General features: G+C 41.2%; 1 protein-coding gene across 1 annotated transcript; it reads left to right on the top strand.

Annotated features, from left to right (window-relative positions):
- Positions 1 to 1,761: 1,761 nt before the first annotated feature.
- Positions 1,762 to 18,456, top strand: LOC141781432 (uncharacterized). Its single transcript, XM_074657202.1, has 9 exons — positions 1,762 to 2,059; positions 4,121 to 5,859; positions 10,331 to 10,657; positions 10,811 to 11,748; positions 12,944 to 13,117; positions 13,205 to 13,378; positions 15,023 to 15,196; positions 17,941 to 18,114; positions 18,237 to 18,456. The coding sequence occupies exons 1-9, from the start codon at positions 1,762 to 1,764 to the stop codon at positions 18,418 to 18,420; spliced, it is 4,182 nt and encodes a 1,393-aa protein (XP_074513303.1). The 3' UTR covers positions 18,421 to 18,456.
- Positions 18,457 to 23,066: the final 4,610 nt, after the last annotated feature.

Below are 23,066 nucleotides of genomic sequence, written 5' to 3'. Positions count from 1 at the left end.
GGTGGAGGGCATGGGCTCTTCCTCACTGGAAGCATCATCCAGGATGGAGGTTCCTGAGGGTTCTGAGGGTGAGGCTTCAGCAGCAGCCTGGCCACGGTTTGGCACCGAGCATGAGGCAACAAGGGTGGGAGGCTGAATAGACGGCCTCTCCCCTAGCGCCTCATGCATGGCATCAAACCACGGCCAAGTAGCTGATGTTTCCTCACCACTCTCCGTCCCTGTGTGGCGGTGGGGGGATTCTTCAACTCCTATGGATAATAGAATGTTAGTGAAAGGGCAGCAGAATACACAGTGACCAATACTAGAATAGTCTATCTGTTACTAGCCATTCAACTGTGTGGCTACTCATAATTGCTTTCACCTCAAATGTTGAAAAGTTCATCAAATGTGTAGATTACTAAGTAATAGGCACATTACAGTTCCATATAGAAGGCTGGAGTAGCCAATGTAATCTTATTTTAATTGTAGGCCAGTGACCTGACCCTCCAGACCCATTTCCTTCACCATCTGTCTGTAATCAGTCACAACAGCAGCTCATCAGCAGTGTGTAATAAAACAATAGGGTATATGTTTATTTGTCACATGAAATCATGTAAGGTACTATTACTAGATCAGAATTAGCTTATGTTAATTCACCATACCCATATGTGATAACATTTTAACCCAGGATATACGGTATACTTACTCCCTGCCTGATCTAGCTGTATTCCTCTTCCCACTGAAGAGGTTATCCAGTTTAACCTGTGCCTTTATCAGTGCAAGGGTTTCAGCATCTGAGACTAAAATGAAATCAAATAAAATAAATGAATCATATTCCTGAAGAGAGAGAGAGAGAGAGAGAGAGAGAGAGAGAGAGAGAGAGCACAGCAGCTGTAATAACTAATACATGTAGGTCTAATAACAAAAATCAATAGCAGTGGATGTAAAAGAGTGATAATACAACTATCGGAATTGATATCATTGGGTCGTCCTCAGACGGGCTTTCAAGCGGAGCTTCCAGCTATCTCAGTCAACCATACATCTGGCTAGCTCGCCAGCACTGTCCAGCATCTCTCCTCAGTACGTCCATGTATGTTGGTGTGGGACGTCCCTGTGATCGATACCCGTGCGTTGGTTCCCACAGCACCAGCATGCTTGCTGGGAGTTCTTGATGTGTTTGGCAGTGACCAACAAGTCTCATTCTCCAGGCTGCCACTTTGTCACCTAGCCTTGGTAGTCTGTATGTAAATGATATCAGCTGACAGGAAGTAAACATGGACCCAAGCTGTTACCTAGCAACGCAATTCTGTTGCAATTCCATTGAAATGTACTAAAACGGAGTGTTTCAGACAGAGGGTAAATACAGGTATATCCAAGCAGACAGTACGAGGAACTTAAAGGTTTTTTTAAACATTAAAGTATGTAAACATGTTCTACTAGAAACCCAAAATACAAGTATGAACCTGAAAATGAGCATGATATGGGACCTTTAAGGTAACGTAAAATGCTTGGTTTGTCCGTTCTGTGCTACATTATGTTATTTAAAACAAATGAAATACTTTGGGTTTAATTCATGAAAGGATTAGATAATGTGGTGACGGTCAGCATGTAGACATAATGACCCTCTGATAAGATTGATTATTAAGATAAAGTGTTGGTTAGTGTGCCCAAATTGAGGTATAACTACAACATTTACAAACTGTTTAATACTAAAAAACATACTTCAGTGTGCTAATTGATTTGAATGAATGCACCCTTATTGTAAATTGTTAACAATGTTTCATGGTATTTCAGCAGGAAGAGACCATGGCAACAGCCGTAGAGCTGCTGGCAACGTTGGAGGATTTGGCAGACGGAGAGTTTAAAAAGTTCAAATGGTTTCTGCAGCAGGCTGATGCCTTGGAAGGCTTCCCAGCAATCCCAAGGAGCCAGTTAGGGAATGCAGACAGGCTGGACACAGTGGATGAGATCATAGAGACCTACAACCAAAATGCAGTGGAGGTGACCATCAAGGCTTTGAAGTTCATCCAAAAGAATGACTTGGTGCAGCGTTTATCAAACATCAGCTCAACATCCAAAGGTACGTGTGAGGAAATAAATCAATAAATACATAAAAGGATAGAACAGAGTTACACGTGTAAAGGTCTTTGCACACCAAGTCCGTTGTTTTGTATGCGTTCTTTTAAACTGTTGTTTGATTAAAACAAAAACACAGAAACCTCGCACATTGAGCCCAACGATTATTCTAATCGTTATGAAATTCTCAGTATAAGAGCATACTGAATTATTTATGTGGGTGTGACGGATAGCACTAGTCCCAAACGGGGACTCCTTTAGCTGCCTAGAGCACCATCACTACTGTCTAATCTTTCTTATATCATTTGTTATGCGACTATCCCCGATTCTGATTCTGTCCCTGTTCTGCAATCACCTCCCACAATCTATCATTAAAGCGCAATAGAGTGCTACAGGAATAAGTCTTAAAACCCGGCTATGAGTTAGCATTTTAGCACTTCCGGTTCCCTCATCTGGAAGTCAATGGGTTTTTGGTTAGATGTCTGAAATAAGGTCTGTGGTTAACACAAGCTTTAGAGATCTTAAAGTTTTGTTCTATGATATAAAATACATCAATAAATAAACCACTCGTGAATTTTGAAGCTTTTATGTGTCTTTAAAAAGGGCGGTTGCTAACAAGTTACTAAATGAGACTTCAAAACGTCATCACTCCTACACATTAACTCGGACAAAAAAGTTTGGAAATTTGTGTTTGGTCAATTATTTCTTTATTATTTTCTTGTATTTTACATCGTTGGAAAGCCTGTTTATTAACCTTCACAATGAGGTCCAACTTGTAAGGATCATGTATTTGTGGGATGAGCAGCACAGCTGATTATGTGGGTAGTGCCCAAGTAAAATTTGCCAAAATGCTCTGCCAATGGTAAACAGTGTATTCTCCTGGTGGTATTGACTCTTGTTGTGAATTGTTTGGTGGATTGGATGATTGAACTCTCTATCAATAACAAAGAACAAACAAGACATATTGTCTATTTTACACTTTATTCATTTAATACACCGTCAGGAGCCTCAGTAGCGGTGGAAGATCCATACGCAGCCACAACAGCCTGGCACCTCCTCATCATGCTGGTCACCAACCTGGTCACACGTTGCTGTGGGATGGCATCCACTCCTCAACCAGGATTCAACTTGGTTTTGCGGAACACCAGCTTCAACTTAACTTTTCGCACAGGCTTTATCCAGATTAGACAAATGTGGCATGCCGATGCTTGGAGCCGACACCAAATGATCACTTTAGTAGGGCGCAGCACCCAGCAGGCCTCATGCACATCAGACACCTGATTGGCAGCACCTGGAGCTCAAAATAAGTCAATACCAACAGGAGAATACACTGTTTAGCATTGGCAGAGAATTTTGGCAAATTTCATTTGGGCATTACCCACATAATCAGCTGTGCTGCTCATCCCACAAATGCATGATACTTACAAGTTGGACATCATTGTGAAGGTAAAATACAATGGCAATTAGCATTGTAACAACAGAGAATAATCGACCAAACACAAATTTCCAAACTTTTTTTTCCAAGTTTATATACTTGAAGAATTGCGTAGACTACTTGCATATACTTGCCCTCATGCAACCGTGGTGTAGTTCGTTTATAGCTTAACGGTAGCTTTTTACTTCTGGCGATTGCACTTCAAAAATCGTAAAAGTGGTGTTCATTTGTTGAGATTATTTTACAGAACAAAACGGTAGTATCACAAACATTTGTTTGCCACAGAGCTTTCTGCAATAATATAATAAAAAAAAATAAAAAAACCCAATGGAAGGATCCCATTGGCTTTTGTCGAGGGAAACCATGCAATTCTAACTTCTGGGTTGGCCTACAAAAATATGTCATCCCTGCACCACCCTATAGTCTGAATAACTAACATGGAGATAGAAATGTGTGTCCATTCATCTGAAATGTTTGCATAGATTTTCAAATGCTGACAAAAGCATGTTCAAATTAACCCCAAGGGACTTTCCCTCGAAACATGAATGAGAATGCAGTTTATTTGTATGGGAATGTTATTTTGTACAAAAGCATGTTAAATTTAATGTCATCTCTTCTGTATTTGTTCAGAGGCTCTCACTGATTGCCAACGTAAACTCAAATCCAACCTGAGGAAGAGGTTTCAGCATTTGTTTGAGCAAGACACAAAATCTGGGAAGCAGATGTTGATGAATGAGATCTACACTGAGCTCGACATCACAGAGGAAAACTCTGGGAAGGTCATCGTCCAAGACCTCTTTGAAACCTTACCTGGTCAAGACGGATCAGTTAGAACATTATTGACAAAAGGAGTATCAGGTATTGGGAAAACAGTCTTGACACGGAAGTTTGCCATGGATTGGGCCGAAGACAAAGTCACCAACAAGATTCAGTTCATATTTCCATTCACTTTCCGAGAGTTGAATTTGCTCAAGGAGAAACAATACAGCTGGGTGGAACTTCTTCATTACTTCTTTACTGAAACCAAAGAAGCAGGAATAAGCGGTTTTGATAAATTCCAGATTGTGTTTATCCTCGATGGTCTGGATGAGTGTCAACTTCCTTTGGACTTCCACAACAACGAGATTCTGACTGACATCACTGACTCGGCTTCGGTGGACGTGCTGCTGACAAACCTCATCATGGGTAAACTGTTCCTTTCTGCCAGCCTCTGGATAACCACAACACCCGGGGCAGCCAATGAAATCCCTCCGGGGTACATTCACATGGTGACAGAAGTGAGAGGGTTCACTGATCCAAAGAAGGACGAGTACTTCAGGAAGAGATTCAGGAATAAGGAGCTGGCGAGCAGAATCATCACTCACATTAAGGCATCCCAAGGCCTCCACATCATGTGCCACATTCCAGTCCTCTGTTGGATCACTGCGACAGTTCTGGAGGATGTGTTGAAAACCAATGATAGAGGAGAGCTGCCCAAGACCTTGACGGAGATGTATATCCATTTTCTGTTAGATCAGTCCAAACTGGCGAATGCCAAAAATCATGGAAGAGCTGAGACAGGTCTACTTTGGAACACAGAGACCAGCGAGATCATTATGTCTCTTGCAAAACTGGCTTTTGAGCAGCTGCAGAAAGGCAACCTGATCTTCTATGAAGCAGATCTTAAAGAGTGTGGCATTGATATCACAGCTGCTTCAGTCTACCCTGGAGTGTTCACACAGATCCTTAAAGAGGACCGCCGGCTGAACCAGGACAAACCTTTCTGCTTTGTCCATTTGAGCTTTCAGGAGTTTCTGGCTGCTGTCCATGTCACTGCATCCTTCATCAACTCTGGTGTCAACCTCTTGGCAGAAGAGCCATCAACCTCCCAACAGTCTGCTGAGCAGAGCACAGAGCAATCTACAGTAAATCACCTCCTCCAAAGTGCGGTCAACAAGGCTTTACAGAGTCCAAATGGGCACCTGGACTTGTTCCTCCGCTTCCTAATTGGCCTCTCACTGCAGACCAATCAAGCACTTCTTCAAGACCTGTTGAAACAATCAGGAAGTAGCTTACAGAGCAATCAGGACACAGTCCAGTACATCAAGAAGAAGATCAGGGAGAATCCCTCTCCAGAGCAATGCCTCAACCTGTTCCACTGTCTTAATGAGCTGCGTGATCATTCTCTAGTGGAGGAGATCCAACTGTACCTGAGTTCAGAATGGCTTTCCACAAACAAACTGTCTCCTGCTCAGTGGTCGGCTCTGGTCAAAATCTTACTGTCATCAGAGAGCGAGTTGGATGTGTTTGACCTGAAGAAGTTCTCTGCTTCAGAGGAAGGTCTACTGATGTTGCTGCCAGTGCTTCAAGCCTCCAGTCTATCTCGGTGGGTTCACAACACATTCACATCATATGCATAACGTATTCAATCAGCGGTGCCGGAATGAGTTTTGAAGTGTGGGGGGGGGGCGGCTTTGGATGATGTAAGTACAGTGTTTCAGTATTCAGCACAGTATTGTGTGGTGCTGCCTAGGAAGAAAATTTGGAACATATTAAAGTTAAATGCAACAATCTGGAGCACTGTGAGAGCAACATCTAGGCTAGATCTATGAACAACTTGGTGCTCTAGTAAACTATTTAATCATCAAGGTTGTATGGTTATGAATGGGTTGCCAACGTTGCCGCAGACCCCTCGCACTGACGACAGTCTGCCCCGGTTGATAGTCGCGCCGGGAATCCCGTCCATCCCCACAGGGAGAGAGGGCACATTGAGCAGCTAGTACTGAACGGCCCCGGGCAGCGGCGAGGTCTGGGCGAGGGGTGCTGTAAAACTTTCCAAGCAAACCTCGGTCGCGGCGCACCGAACGATGCGCCCGGCGAGGGCCATTCCACCAGTTGAGAAGTATAAAAATATATTTGGTTCATTATGAAACTGTAGTGGGGTGAATGTCCGATCACTTTGATTTCATCTGAATCAGGCTACACAATGGTTGATTATGATTGGATAAAGATCCACAGCACATTCTTATCCGCCGATTGCAATATGTGGATACACATATTATTAATAGCATTAATATCATTATAGCATCAAACAACGCCAACAACATTTTAATTTCAATGGCAATATCATTTTTAAAACAAAGATCCAATGGATAATGAACTGAATGTATTCTGTTACTCTTTACTACAACTGGGACTGTACATTTGATGAAAATACACTAAAATACACCACTTATGATACAATTTATAAGATATGCTCAGGCGCTCTCCATGTTTTGGCCATGTTTATTGTTTCCAGGTTGACTGTTGACTAGGAGTTTTACTTTAAAAAAATGATTTATTTCCATATAGCCATGTTACAAACAACCTTAGAACCCATCAGCTTCCGGTCTGATGACAGATAAGTCTCTGGGGGCAAAGGGCTATATTTTGGAGGTTGTGGTGTAGCCAGCGGATAACCGGGTCAAGACTTCCTCTTCCGTGCACTGCTCATTGTATATAGAGTCCGATTAGCAACTTGAGACGCGAGACTGGAGTTGGAGTTGAGAGACCACATATACGACAAGTAGCCAGTTTACAAGCTAATTTACTTCAAAATGAACTCATGGGATTATAGTGGTTTTTAATCTGGAAAGAATGCTGCATTTGGGTATTTAGAATTTAAAGCAGAAATCTGGATCACTTTGATCCCAAAATCCAGGATCATTTGGATCCCACCTCAGAGGTGGATTTGACATAGATTTACAAATACCTTAGGCTTCACTTCCCCCAAATATGTTTACCGGAGATATGCATTACATTAATTACATCAGTCGAATGTACCTTTCAAATGTGAAAGTATTTTAGTAACAGAATGAAGTAATTGAATAAATGTAAATAAATGCTGTCAATGGGTTAGTGATTGTTTCAAGATGAAAAGTATGACTTAATTCCGATTAATTCCTGTTTAAAAGTTTAACCACAGACCGTCACGTACATCAACAAAGCCAGCTAGCTCACTAGCCTGCTAGCTACTTACCATAGAAGTCAGTGGAGCAAAGTTAGTTCCTGTTAGCATGGCCTAAGCCTAATTGGCAATCGTTATGCGATTGTTTTTTAAGGGACTGTTTGTAACTTCTTACACGTATAAATCATTCCAGGTCGGTGTCTCATGTGCGCATTTGGACGTGAAAGCTGCGCTAACACTTGCTCCTGTCGGAAAATGGTCCTCCATGGTTCAGCATCTTTTGCTCTCCACATGGACTCTTTACATGCATTCAACCAAAGCCTGCTCGAACATAATTGGTCAACACTACTCACACTAAACCAGAATGCTTGTGGTACCAAAATCTTGCGCCTACAGATTCTACATGTGAATGCAAAATCTGTTTAAAGAGATTATGACATAGTAATAAACACAATTGTAAGAGCCAAAACATGATGCTGACATACTGAGGTTGGGATGTAATTCACTTCTACGAACACTAGGTGGCACTGTATTAATTGATTGACCCAGCCACGGGTATATAGGTAAGGAGGTGTGTTGTTGGCATCAGGGTTTAGCCCGGAAGGGCAAATGGTTTTTGACCGCAGGGACGCTGAATTGTTTGCCGTGTTGTTATTGTTTACTCGTTGCTATGGTAACTGGACTTGCTTCCTTAATACCATATTAAGAATAAATGAACTATTATTGTAAAACCAACGAGCGGACTCAGGATCAGTGTTGTACAGCACAACAGACAACTAAAGGTACCATCTACAGCGAAAAGCGCGTCAGTCCAGGGCTAATCACCTCAGTAGCTACAGTATTGGACTTTAGCTCCTACAATTAGTCAAAAACCCGTCCTGTTGGAACTTCGTTGAAACTGCGGCACGTTTGGAACTCAACGGAGGCGACGCGGGAGGACGAGGAGAGCTGCCGGTGTGGATTTCGGCTGTGTTTGGAGGACGTCTGCAGCCATCCATGGGCGGAGGAGGTAGGACGGAGGAGCTACGGAGCTAATGCTAAAGCCGGCTGTGGAGCATCGGACCACGGCATCACTACAAGGCGCCCGACGCGGAGGTATCGTAGCGCTACACTGTGTAATGGCCATATAAAGTGTGCACACATATGCGGGCGGAAATCCAATGCATTGGTTGCCGAAGCGGGCGGACTTTGGACTTTGCGCTGACTGTTTGTTACATTGACTGTTAAGTGACTGACTGTTAATCATGGAGAGTCGCGAAGCGGCGTCGGGCCGTATTACCGGGACTGGTGCACAAACCGCTAGTGAGACTGGCGGTGTTGAAACACCAGCTGAGAAGCGGGTAGTAAAGCTCACCGTGAAAGCGCTTGCTGATAAACTGGAAAAGTTGCAAGACAGCAGAAGGGCTAAGCTAAACAAAGTAACAAACATAAGAAAATCAATTCAAAGTTTGATGGTTATGGGTGATAAAGAACAGGTACAAAATGCTCTTGAAGAGTTGATTAATGTGTGTAATGAAGCTAAATGTGTGCATGAATCTCTGTTGGTTTTGTTGCCATGTGATGAAAAAGAAAAACATGTAACATGGTTTAATGCAAAAATGCTGGCACCTAATGAGTGTATTGCTGAGGCAAAAAGGTTGGTTTCATGCATTGAAGGTGACACACATGAAAAGGGTAATATTGAGGATGATATTCATCCAGATGACAGTGTTTCAAATGTTGGTAGCAAACACTCAAGCCACAAAAGTATGAACAGTGGTAAGTCCAGTACCACATCCTCTGCCAGAATAAAGGTGGAGGCAGACAGAGCTGCACTCATGGCTCGCGTTGCATCTTTAAAAGAAAGACAAGCTTTGGAGGAGCAAGAACAGCAGCTGAAGAGGAAAAGAGAGCAGCTTGACTTGGAAGCTGAACTAGCTGCATCCACTGCTAAGCTAGCAGTATTGAGGGCATATGATGTGGGAAGCTCCTCTCAAGTACCATCAAATGGCAGGAATTCCTATTTGCAAAGGGAAAAAAGGAAACTGGAATCTGCAAATGTATTGAATCCTTCTGCAAAGGAATACAAACCTGGATCATGGAAATCATCACAACAAAATGATATGACAAAAGGATCATTACTGTCTAACAGGCCATTGGATATGAGACCAAATGAACATCAGCAGGAAAACAGTTTGTTGGGAACATCACAGCATCTGCAGTACCAACCAACAACTGCTCAGTTAAAGACAGAGGAAAGGCAGCCTACATACCAGCATCTGGTCGGTCAACATCCAACTGTGGACATACTTACCATCATGCACAGACAAAATGAAATCACAGCTGCTTTGGTTCAACAGCAGCGTTCACTGTCTCTACCACCGAGAGATATTCCCTTATTCGAAGGGGATCCTCTCCAATACAGGACGTTCATCAAAGCCTTTGAGCAAGGAGTGGAGGAAAAGGCAGGAAAAGCAGATTGTTTGTATTATTTGGAACAGTTTACCAGAGGACAACCACAAGAACTGGTGCGTAGCTGCCAACATATGGCTCCTGAGCGTGGCTATGCAGTGGCGAAGGGTCTTCTACAGGAACACTTTGGCAATCAGTACAAAATCGCAACTGCTTATATTGAAAAGGCTTTGGCTTGGCAAATAATAAAATCTGAGGACGTGAAAGCACTCCAAGCGTACTCTTTGTTCTTACGTGGCTGTTGTAACGTGATGGGGGAACTCCAGTACATGGAAGAACTGGATATGCCTGTAAACATGAGAGCCATCATTTCAAAGTTGCCATACAAAATGAGAGAACAATGGAGGACAGTAGCTCACGACATAATGGAGAAAAGCAATAACAGAGCTTACTTCATTGATCTGGTCAAATTCATGGAGCGTCGTGTCAGAATTCTTTCCGACCCGCTGTTTGGCAACATACAGGAACCAACATCTGGCGTTACTGGGACGAAGCCTCTCACCAGTTTTAAGCCACAGTCTGGGTACAAGGTGAAGGAAAACATTGTTGCCACCACAGTAACATCTAAGGACTTGCCCCAGGAGGCTAAGGAACCAACATCAGATCCAGCCAAGGCTGAAAATGCTGAATGTCTCTGCTGTGCTCGTAGTCACTCATTGGACGAGTGTAAACAGTTCAAGGGAAAGATGCACAAGGATAAGATTCACTTTCTGAGGGAAAAGGGAGTTTGCTTTGCATGCTTAGGTGATGGTCACATGAGCAGGGATTGCGAGAGGCGCATGACATGCAAGGTTTGTGGACAAACTCATCCCACGGTGCTTCATATCAAAAGGCAAGTAACAGCTTGGCAGCAGGAACCATCTCAACAGCCATATTCATTCCAAACATGTGGACATACAGGGGCCGGTGAGGACCGGTGTGTTCTATCCATTCTCCCTGTAAAGGTGAAATCTGCCAAAGGAAATCACATCATTGAAACTTATGCCTTTTTGGATCCTGGTAGTTCAGCCACATTCTGCTCAGAACATCTTATGCAGAGGCTGAATGTTACAGGCAGAAGAACCAGCTTCTTGTTGCGCACAATGGGTCAAGAAACAGTTGTTCCAGCTTACTCCTTGACTGGTTTGGAGGTCTCTGATCTGGATGGTGATGACTTCTATATTCTCCCAGAGGTTTTCACACAGAAGAAAATGCCAGTTACCACCGATAGCATGGTGACACACGAGGACCTGGCTAAATGGCCCTACTTGTCAAAAGTTCACATTCCAAGCATCAAGGCAAATGTCGACCTGTTGATTGGAACAAATACTCCCAAGATATTGGAGCCTTGGGAGGTCATCAACAGCTGCGGGAATGGCCCGTATGCCATTAGGACTGTGCTGGGATGGGTTGTAAATGGGCCGCTGATTGGAAACAGTGGCACCCTGGAGGCAGGGCTTCCCTCCGCTAATGTGAACCGGATCTCTGTGCGCAAACTGGAAGAAATGCTAACCAAGCAGTACAACCACGACTTCAATGAAAGGAGTGAGGAGGAAAAGGAAAGGTCCAGAGAAGACCTCAAGTTTCTGGAAACTGTTGAGCACTCAGCGGTACTTCAGGATGGGAAGTATTGTTTGAAATTGCCCTTTAAAAGCAAGGAAGTCTATCTGCCTAACAACTTCGTGGTGGCAAAGCAAAGGATCCAGGGTTTGAGGAAAAGGTTCCTCAATAACAAACACTTGCACCAGGAGTATGCAGGGTACATGAATGCGCTCATCAGTAAGACCTATGCAGAGCCAGTACCTCAACATCAACTGCATCAGGAAAATGGTCCTACTGTCCAGCTCATTGGCTACTTTTTTGACTGGAGAGGGCTCAAGACATCAGTTGCCTGGTTCCTCAGGTTAAAGGTCGGGTTGTTAGGAAGGATTCGCCTACGAAAGCAGCTGGAAGCTTCTGAGGCTAACCATTCAGAGGAAACCAGTCAGGACAGACCAAAGCCACCATAATTGAAAGGCCAGTGACAAAACTCTGTTTGGTACATGAAGTTTAAATGCATAACTTGGTGTATTGTAACATTTGGCTCCTCTTTTTTGTGTATTTTGTTTGAATTGTTATGTCTGCCTGCCATAACAATTAGGGGCCGGTGTGTAAGAGCCAAAACATGATGCTGACATACTGAGGTTGGGATGTAATTCACTTCTACGAACACTAGGTGGCACTGTATTAATTGATTGACCCAGCCACGGGTATATAGGTAAGGAGGTGTGTTGTTGGCGTCAGGGTTTAGCCCGGAAGGGCAAATGGTTTTTGACCGCAGGGACGCTGAATTGTTTGCCGTGTTGTTATTGTTTACTCGTTGCTATGGTAACTGGACTTGCTTCCTTAATACCATATTAAGAATAAATGAACTATTATTGTAAAACCAACGAACGGACTCAGGATCAGTTTTGTACAGCACAACAGACAACTAAAGGTACCATCTACAGCGAAAAGCGCATCAGTCCAGGGCTAATCACCTCAGTAGCTACAGTATTGGACTTTAGCTCCTACAACAATGAATACTGATTCAATTCAATTTATTTTTATATCGCGTCAAATCATAACAGCAGTTATCTAGAGACACTTTTCCTATAGAGGTCTAGACCGTACTCTAATTTTCACTTATTTAAAGACCCAACAAGAGATCCCCCATGAGCAACAGTGGCAGAAAAAACTCCCCTTGGCAAGGAAAAACTCCCCTGAGCTCCATGCTATACAGCCGGTAAATAGAGAATGGAATGCACTGTCAGATATCCACAGATTCGTCACAATGAGGCAAAAATATTCATATAAGCAAAGAGTATAGAAGCAAAGAGACGAAACTCTGGAGTTTTTTTGACAACAGCCCCTGTCGCCATTTTGGACTGAAAACACTTATTATATTTATAATATAATATTGTTTAACACAGGCCATTTCAGTAGAATATGACAATAGAACAGAAATGATTTTGTTTTACTTTTGTACCGTACCGGATGTTTAACTGGCGTCCGGTAGTCGCTTTCAGTCCAAAAGTTTGCTACTTTACATTTTTAAAGTATTTGTCCATCTTCTTCAGGCTGAGTGGCTGTCTTCTGACATCCACGAGTTGTACAGCCCTGTCTTCAGTTCTCAGTTGCCAGTCCTCCAGTCTTAGAGAGCTGGACCTTACTAGCAATTACTTGCAGGACGATGGAGTGGAGCTGCTCTCTGTGGGACTGGAGAGTCCACACTGTGGACTTGAAATTCTCAGGTCAGCTGGCTTTATGATGAACCACACCCAAATCTGTTTGAGAGCTGTCATTTTCAAAGTTTGTCTTCATCGCTCATTCTTTTTCAGGTTGATTGGCTGTGCGCTGACGTGGAAAGGCTGTGATGCTGTAGCCTTTTTCCTTAGCTCCCCGTCCTCTGGTCTGAGAGAGCTGGACCTGAGTTTGAACAACCTGCAGGATTCAGGAGTGCTGGTATTCAGTGCAGGACTGGAGAATCCACACTGTAAACTGGAGACTCTCAGGTCAGGTTCTGTACTATTTCAACAGTTTCTGGCACTTAAGTTTAGAAGTTGTTTCTGCAGGTGCCAATATGTGTGCCTGTGAAAGCTGGAATTCTGCTTCTGCGGAGATACGCATAAATGTCTCTGCGAACCTACCCAGACGTCAAGCAAAATGATTGGTTGATCTAACATCCTGTCCGGAAGTTTTCTCTATTTCTTCTTTCAGAGTACAACTCAACAGTAGTACAAAAGCTGGGTTTCCAACTGAGACTTTTAGTCCCTGAAACTCCTTCTCAAGAAACTAAAAGGTTCCTTCAGTCCCCTGTTGTCTCCGTTTCCACCGCGGTCAAAAGACCTGCAAAGATTAGGCAAATTAGTCCACTGAGGTTTGAAAAAGCAACATGACATGTGACGAGGGCTGCTGGTGGTCACAGCAAACACACTCTGCAGCCTGCAGTTCAGTGTGCCCACCCGTTTCATCTAAGAAAACATGCTGTGTGTGTTTGACCAATCAGCGACGGTCAGCTTGCAAACTCCACCCCCAAAGTTCCAGTACTTTCAGAAAGCACTACCCCCCAACTAGGGCTTTTTGGGGGGTAAATAGGCCCCATAAAATCTTAAGTTCCTGCGGTGGAAACGGGGCTGAAGTGATCTTCTAGCAGAGCATAGGAAAATAAACTCCTCCTCAAGGCTCTTCATATTGCTGGCCAATTTGTCACTGTCTCGTTGATTTATGTTGATAAATCCAAATTCTTTCACGTCTGTTTCCTGGATGTAGTGGTTTGTTCACACTGTCAACGGGGAGATATTGATTTCCAATCCCTGATATCTTCTACATTTTCTGTACATTGTGGTTAGCTAAACATGACACTGCTTCCTAGTGGACAAGTACGTTATGCCCTCAATCCGTACAGTTATATAAAAAAAAAAAACATGCGCGAGTGTGTCCGAAAGACGTCTACGTTCACTTATGTGCAGCCCGGAGAAGCAGAATTACAGTTTGCAAATGCATTCACCTCATCATGAAGCCTGGAGGGTGTTACTGGAATAATTACAGACTTTCACACTGTTTGATTAGAATTCAATTATACAAGACTTATATTATAAATTAATTGATTAAAATGTATTTTAATAGGAAAAATACAAATTGATAGGGGGGCCAATACGCCGGGTTCAGCACTTTCTACGGAGGGGCACCAAATTTGGTGTGCGTGATTGGCCCGTCCCATAGACCATGTGTACCAGGTTTGGTGCATATCGGACCTTGTTCATTTTGAGGATCCCGATTTGTTATATCATGGGAATGGAAGGTCAGATCGACTCGGTACCAAGACTGGGGTGTTCAGTGTCCCCGAAGTTTCAATTACAGGGGGACCAACACCTTCGCAGATGAACAGTAGGAAATTGTGGCTGTAATTATTACTGTGGCAGGGATAAAAATTACCCGCATACGCGCTCTGGATTAAAATTACTGACCATGGCAGGTTGTTAAAATCACCCCACCTCCCCTAGAGAAATGAATCCAGTCCAAATGGGGCTTGAGTTCATCTTTCTACACAGTGATTTCAGTGTGTCAGGGCTTATCTGCTTTAAATTTCCAGCTTGAGACCAATTTAAGATTTTATTTTTTTAATGTTTGTTTCATAATTCTCTTTTCTTCTTCAGGCTTAGAGCTTGCAACCTGTCAGAAAAGAGCTGTGAAACTCTGGCCTCGGTTCTCACTTTCCAGACCTCCAGCTTGAGAGTGCTGGACTTGAGCAAGAATAACCTACATGATTCAGGAGTGAAGCTTCTTTCTGCTGGACTGGAGAGTCCACACTGTAACCTGGAAACTATCAGGTCAGCTAAGTGAAATATTTGTTATCTTTAGAGCCGGTAATATAATTTTAAGAATTTAAAATAATATATTAAACAATTATTGGCCAGACATGAGTTTTTTTGGTTGCAGACCTCTCAAAAGAGTCTTCTCTGTCAGCCGATGAGACTGTTGTCAGGCTATTAAATTGGTGTTATCAGTCACTATAAGCCCTATACACACGTAGGCAAAATTGTTGGTACCCTTCCGTTAAAGAAAGAAAAACCCACAATGGTCACTGAAATAACTTGAAACTGACAAAAGTAATAATAAATAAAAATGTACTGAAAATTAACTAATGAAAATCAGACATTGCTTTTGAATTGTGGTTCAACATAATCATTTTAAAAAATAAACTAATGAAACTGGCCTGGACAAAAATGATGGTACCCTTAACTTAATATTTTGTTGCACAACCTTTTGAGGCAATCACTGCAAACAAGCAATTTCTGTAACTCTAATGAGACTTTTGCACCTGTCGACAGGTATTTTGGCCCACTCCTCGTGAGCAAACTGCTCCAGCTGTCTCAGGTTTGAAGGTAGCCTTCTCCAGACTGCATGTTTCAGCTCCTTCCACAGATGTTCAATAGGATTTAGATCAGGGCTCATAGAAGGCCACTTCAGAATAGTTCAATGTTTTGTTCTTAGCCATTCTTGGGTGTTTTTAGCTGTGTTTCTGGTCATTATCCTGTTGGAGGACCCATGACCTGCGACTGAGACCAAGCTTTCTGACACTGGGCAGCACATTTCGCTCCAGAATGCCTTGATAGTCTTGAGATTTCATTGTACCCTGCACAGATTCAAGACACCCTGTGCCAGATGCAGCAAAGCAGCCCCAGAACATAACCGAGCCTCCTCCATGTTTCACATTAGGTACAGTGTTCTTTTCTTTGTATGCTTCATTTTTGCGTCTGTGAACATAGAGCTGATGTGACTTGCCAAAAAGCTCCAGTTTTGTCTCATCTGTCCAAAGGACATTCTCCCAGAAGCTTTGTGGCTTGTCAATATGCATTTTGGCAAATTCCAGTCTCACTTTTTTATGATTTGGTGTCCTCCTGGGTCATCTTCCATTAAGTCCACTTTGGCTCAAACAGCGACGGATGGTGCGATTTGACACTGATGTACCTTGACCTTGGAGTTCACCTCTAATCTCTTTGGAAGTTGTTCTGGGCTCTTTGCTTACCATTCGTATTATCCGTCTCTTCAATTTGTCATTAATTTTCCTCTTGCAGCCACGTCCAGGGAGGTTGGCTACAGTCCCGTGGACCTTAAACTTCTGAATAATATGTGCAACTGTAGTCACAGGAACATCAGGCTGCTTGGAGATGGTCTTATAGCCTTTACCTTTAACATGCTTGTCTATAATATTCTTTCTAATCTCCTGAGACAACTCTCTCCTTAGCTTTCTGTGGTCCATGTTCAGTGTGGTACACACCAGATACCAAACAGCACAGTGACTACTTTTCACCCTTTAAATAGGCAGACTGACTGATTACAAGTTTGAAGATACCTGTGATGCTATTTACAGGACACACCTTAGTTTAACATGTCCCTATGGTCAAATTATTTTCAATCTTTTCTAGGGGTACCATCATTTTTGTCCAGGCAAGTTTCATTAGTTTGTTTTTTAAAATGATTCTGTTGAACCAAAATTCAAAAACAATGTCTGATTTTCATTAGTTAATTTTCAGTACATTTTTATTTATTATTACTTTTGTCAGTTTCAAGTTATTTCAGTGACCATTTGGGGTTTTTCTTTCTTTAACGGAAGGGTACCAACAATTCTGCCTACGTGTGTAGGTGTGAGTCAATAGGAGCCTATTACACCCACTAGTAGGTTTTTGCCTAAACTTAAAGAAGTTGTAGTTTTGTTGCCTTAACCTAAAGAAGTTGTAGTTTTGTTGCCTAAACCTAAAGAAGTTGTAATTTTTTAGCCTAAACCTAAAGAAATTGTAGTTTTGTTGACTAAACCTAAAGAAGTTGTAATTTTGTTGCATAAAACTAAGATGTTGTAGTTTTGCTGCCTAAACCTAAAGAAGTTGTAGTTGTGTTGCCTAAACCGAAAGAAGTAGTAGTTTTGTTGCCTAAACCTAAAAATGTTGTAGTTTTGTTGACTAAACCTAAATAAGTTGTAGTTTTGTTGCCTAAACCTAAAGGAGTTGTAGTTTTGTTGACCAAACCTAAAGAAGTTGTAATTTTGTTGCATAAACCTAAGGAACTTGTAGTTTTATTGCCTGGATGTAATGATGCTGTAGTTTTGTTGCCTAAACCTAAATAAGTTGTTGTTTTGTTGCCTAAGCCTAAAGAAGTTGTAGTTGTATTGCCTAAACCTAAAAAAGTTGTAGTTTTATTGCCTGAACCTAAAGAAGTTGTAGTTTTATCGCCAAAACCTAAAGTTGTAGTTTTTTTTGCCTAAACCTAAACAAATTGTAGTTTTATTGCCTAAACCTAAAGAAGTTGTAGTTTTATTGTCTAAACCTAAATAAGTTGTAGTTTTATTGCCTAAACCTAAAAAGCCTTTTGTTTGTGTTCAAAACGTGAACTTTCATTCAGTTTCACAACATGTTAGAATTTGTTGCTTTTAAGTTTCACTTTTACAACATAGTAGGTGTAGTAGGCCCCTGATGACCCACATCTACGGTGCTTATAGTGGCTGATAACGCCTATTTAATGGCCTGTTAACATTCGAATGGGGTGCCTCTTGTCATCATCATTAATTGTTATCCAGGTTGAGCGAGTGTAAGCTGTCAGAGAGAAGCTGTGAACATCTGGCCTCAGCTCTCAGCTCCCAGACCTCTAGTTTGAAAGAGCTGGACCTGAACAGCAACGACCTGCAAGATTCAGGAGTGAAGCTTCTTTATGCCGGACTCGAGAGTCCTCAATGCAGACTGGAAACTCTCAGGTTAGAACAGATTTAAAAGCTCTCGCACATACAATTTCTCTCAAATGACCAGATTCTTGTGATCTCACGAGTCACCACTACAGACCAGTTGTAGTAATGATTGTATTGCTGAATGTTAACAGGCTGTCAGGCTGTCAGGTCACAGAGGTGGGCTGCGCTTCTCTGGCCTCAGCTCTGAGCTCCAACCCCTCCCATCTGAGAGAACTGGACCTGAGCTACAACCATCCAGGAGACGCAGGAGTGACGCTCCTGTCTGCTGGACTGGATGATCCACAGTGGAGACTGGACACTCTAAAGTATGGCTGACGTACAGTAGGGCTGGGAGCTTGCACTCATTCCTAGTCAGTGGCAATGGGATAGTAGGATAATTATTAGGGCTGTCAATCGATTCAAATAGTTAATCACCATTAATCGCAAATTGATTTTCCATTTTTGATCCATTGAAAATACTCTTATCAACAAGGGAGTGGGCAAATATGCTGCTTTATGCAAATTGATGTATATACTGTATTTATTATTTGAAATCAATTAATAACACAAAACAATGACAGATATTGTCCAGAAACCCTCACAGGTACTGCATTTAGCATAAAACAATATGCTCAAATCATAACATGGCAAACTGCAGCCCAACAGGCAACAACAGCTGTCAGTGTGTCAGAGTGTGCTGACTTGACTATGACTTGCCCCAAACTGCATGTGATTATCATAAAGTGGGCATGTCTGTAAAGGGGAGACTCGTGGGTACCCATAGAACCGACGCTGACTTTCGTTGACTTAACGGCCACGGGTGTCGCTGTTAACAAGCAATTCTGATTCTTACAAACAGTCCCTTTATGTGATGTTGTATTTAGTAAAAAGGTTAAAAAGCCTCTACAACATTTATCAGAAAGTGTTTTTCCTATGATTAAACAAAATCTTTTCTGAAGGTATATGAGAGCTCTTTAAGCCACAGAGATGCACTAAGTGGGCTCCTAATTTTTTCCAGCTAATGGCTATACATTTATTTTCTGCAATTAAGGCTAGTCTAATTTTTTGTGATTTTTAAGTATTGCAATTCTACAAGTATTGTGATTCGATATTACGATTTATTGCTTTTTTAACACTAGACCATGGGAAAAAGTTGAATCATACACTTCTAGGTAATTTAACTTTAATAAAAATGTTTGATGTTCAGCATGTATGTAGTCAGAGATGTTCTCAAGTCAAATATAATCAGTCATTGTCAAGCATTATTTTTTTTTATTTTTTTTGTGCAACCCAAAAATCAAAGAATAAAGATATTCCTCTCACAAATTAGTGGTATTTTCTTTTTAATTTATAAGGGAAATGTAACGGTTTATACTTCTGGTGAATATAATCCAAGCAATCTTATTTCCATATATGTATTTTGTATATACAGTTAGAGTGAACCTTATCTTTAGGATGATGCAAAAGACAATCCGGAGTACCTTAATTTAACAGCTTTGACACACTAGAAGAAATTAGGTAAAGTCTATCTAACATTTCTTAATAAATTACACAACTAATTACTTATAAAAAGTGAGTAATATTAACCCTTGATTGTTAGTGACACACTAGAAGAAATTAGGTAAAGTCTACCTAACATTTCTTAATAAATTACACAACTAATTACTTATAAAAAGTGAGTAATGTTAACCCTTGATTGTTAGTGACACACTAGAAGAAATTAGGTAAAGTCTACCTAACATTTTTCAATAAATTACACAACTAATTATTTATACAAAGTAAGTAATATTAACTTTTGATTGTTAGTAGGCAATTGTCCATCTACTTATTAATTATTATTGATAATTAAACAATATGACTAATTAGCCATTACTTATTCAGGGAAGTTTAGCTTTACTTGAAAAATGATTATCAGACACAGGAGACAATATTGATCAACTTTGCATACTTTATAAAAAATATAAAAATATCATTGGTCTATTTGCAATTTACAAGTGCTTATGCTTTGTCTAATTTCCATTTCTTAAATCAAACATTGCTTAGTCACAATCAGTGCGGAAGTTAAATCTGATCAATGGGCGTGTTCCTGACCAGATGCTTAAGATGCAGAACACTTCAGTTTATAATCAACACCAACATAAAGATCATTTCCCCACTTTCCTTCAGAGGAAGTCGTTATGAAAGGTCATCCATCCATTTTCTATTCATGGATTTGTTTGATGAACATATGCATGTTTTAGCACACACTGAAAAAAACAACTTGTGGGATTTACTTGATAAAATCCTCGTAACAATTTGCACTAACACTAACTAAGTAAACTTTACTGCTGTAATGTCAAGTACAACTCACTTGCCAGCATCAAGTAAAATGTACATACTACTAAACTTAACATTAGTGAAGATATTAAGTAAATGTTACTCTTTTATATTTAAGTTATGTTATATTTATTTAAACTAATTAAGTAAATTCAATTAATTTTTTTTCATTGACAGAGTTGTCTCTGTCATGAAAATATTAAGTAAATCTTATATATCTGTAATATTTACTATTACTCACTATAAGTGTGTAAATGTTGCTAATTTTCTTTTGATAAATGTTACCAAATAAATGTAATTTTCTCTATGCATGTAATACACTTTTATCACAAATCACAAAACTAAAATACAATACAATTAAACTGTTTAATTTTGTCAACATTAAACACCAATTTCCAGTTCTGGAAAACAATTCCATCTCTGTTGACCAACATAAGACATCCTTACTTATCAAAAATATAAAACAAAAGTAGCACTGCTAATTATTTCATTCTACACTGCATTTCAAATAACAGGAGAAAAACAACAGGATATGAGGTTTTAACCTGATAGAGCTAGGTAGTATCGACATTAGCATAATTCTATTTTGCTCTTAGACAAATCCGCTGCATCCAACAAAAATCTGGAATGCCGATTTTAAAATATTCAATTAAAACCTTAAAGCCCTCTGAAACGGTGCAATTGCAACATTCAAACCGGCACTCTGGACTAGTATAGTAAGTTCTAGATAAACAATAAATGCTAACAACTTTCTTTAACCTTTCTCTGGCATAAACATCAGTGACAGGAAGAGTTAGTGCCTTAGTTGACACAACATTTCCGACAGACAACTTCCCACAACTAGCTAGCCAGGACGAAGTTGAACTCTAAGGCAAGGTGCTCTTGCTTACTTATTGGGGCCGAGTGTCTATAATGAAAGGTATAATGATATTCACACTGGCACACAATATATTATCATTACACTGTGGTTAATTTTGCATTAAACCATCTTACAAACAGCAATATAGTTTTGAAAGTCAACAAGTCCTGGCCATATTTGACCACATCCAACACACATTTTTGGAGAGTCAAGACTGAAGAAGGCCGCTGCAAGTCTGTGTGTCTGGACAGTGGAAGGTCCAAGACAAGCTGCTGTATGTGAGCAGAGGGTCCAATGGAGCTGATAGTGTCTTTGCAAGTTGTTGTTACAGTCATATCCAAGATGGAGAAGTGAGTTGGGGTGTACCAGCAGCTGTGATTGTATAGTACTTGCCATGGCGATAGCATTTAAGACAGCAGTTTCAACTTTAAAGCTTGTACTTTTGGGGACAGCTTAATCCCATCCAGTTCTAGGAAAAGTTTCAGAAACACCTCAAAAGTGTAACGCAGTGTTGCGGGGTATGCAAGGTAGAGGGCATAAACCAGCCCCATAAGCAGCGTGCAAGCTTTAGCAGTACTGCCGCATCCTGGCAACATCTCCTTGCCTTCAAGAAGGATGGATACATCCACTGGATCCTCTCCAGCACCATGGACGACCAGGATCTTGAGGATGTGAGAGTTGAGAGTTTGCTCCGGCTGGTTGGCGGTGCTTAGTGTTTGCTGACTATTTTCCAACATGGAGGATCGGTCACAAACAATCTCATTTTAAAGCTTAACAGTTACTAAAATATGTTTCTGAAAACATTTGAGTGGAGAAATAATCAACACAGTAACAGAATCTTGATTCATATTTGATCAGCGCTGCCTAGTTTTGACAGATTGATCGTAGTTCACCAGCAGTGATCGACATGATTGACAATTGACGATTAAACACATATTGTGGTGTCTCTCCCCACCACTGTTACCTAACCTCCAGCAGAGGGAGCCAGAGAACAGGGGGGAGCCAGCGCCAGCTGGGAAGAGTTGTTAATCAGGTCTATCTGCACTGCCAGCTCACCCAGACCTGGACATAGACCAGCTGAGGTGTATCAGCAATCAGTGACTGCTGGATAAGGAGGAGGAGAGCGGGAGCTAACTGTGTCAACACTGAACCATTATTCATACACAATAAACTGTCAAGTGATTTATTATTGGGAGTCAGTTAACAAAGGTAAGGTTTAAAGGGAGACTCGATGATCTGGGAAGTTTTGTTTAGTCCCCTGCCCTTTCCCCTGACAGTTAATAAAAGCAAAGTTAATGCCATAATAGTTAATCGAATTCCTTTTAACGCCACTAATTTCTTTAACACATAAACGCAACTTGTGATCAGAGGTTGTAACGGGCTCAGTTTTAAAGCTAGACTGAAGATGCTGGCATCATGAAATTACATTGGTACCATGGTACCAACCATGTCATACTACCTTGTTGTGAAGGAGATTAAATAACGCTCCAAATTCACACTCAATTTTGGCGAGGAAAAACTGGCATGACCATTTTCAAAGGGGTCCCTTGACCTCTGACCTCCAGATATGTGAATGTAAATGGGTTTTTTGGTACCCACGAGTCTCCCCTTTAAAGACATGCCCACTTTATGATAATCACATGCAGTTTGGGGCAAGTCATAGTCAAGTCAGCACACTGACACATAACACTGACAGCTGTTGTTGCCTGTTGGGCTGCAGTTTGCCATGATTTGATTTGAGCATATTGTTTTATGCTAAATGCAGTACCTGTGAAGGTTTCTGGACAATATCTGTCATTGATTTGTG

The sequence above is a fragment of the Sebastes fasciatus genome, chromosome 13 (assembly GCF_043250625.1).
Source record: "Sebastes fasciatus isolate fSebFas1 chromosome 13, fSebFas1.pri, whole genome shotgun sequence".
NCBI lineage: Eukaryota > Metazoa > Chordata > Actinopteri > Perciformes > Sebastidae > Sebastes > Sebastes fasciatus.
This window is presented reverse-complemented; position numbering and strand designations above follow the sequence as displayed.

Bases quoted from the DNA above. Each gene is read 5' to 3' on its own strand.
- LOC141781432 (XM_074657202.1), top strand. From the start codon at position 1,762: ATGGTATTTCAGCAGGAAGAGACCATGGCAACAGCCGTAGAGCTGCTG. The intron at 2,060-4,120 runs GTACGTGTGAGG...GTATTTGTTCAG, and splicing joins CATCAGCTCAACATCCAAAG to AGGCTCTCACTGATTGCCAA. The intron at 5,860-10,330 runs GTTCACAACACA...GGCAACATACAG, and splicing joins CCTCCAGTCTATCTCGGTGG to GAACCAACATCTGGCGTTAC.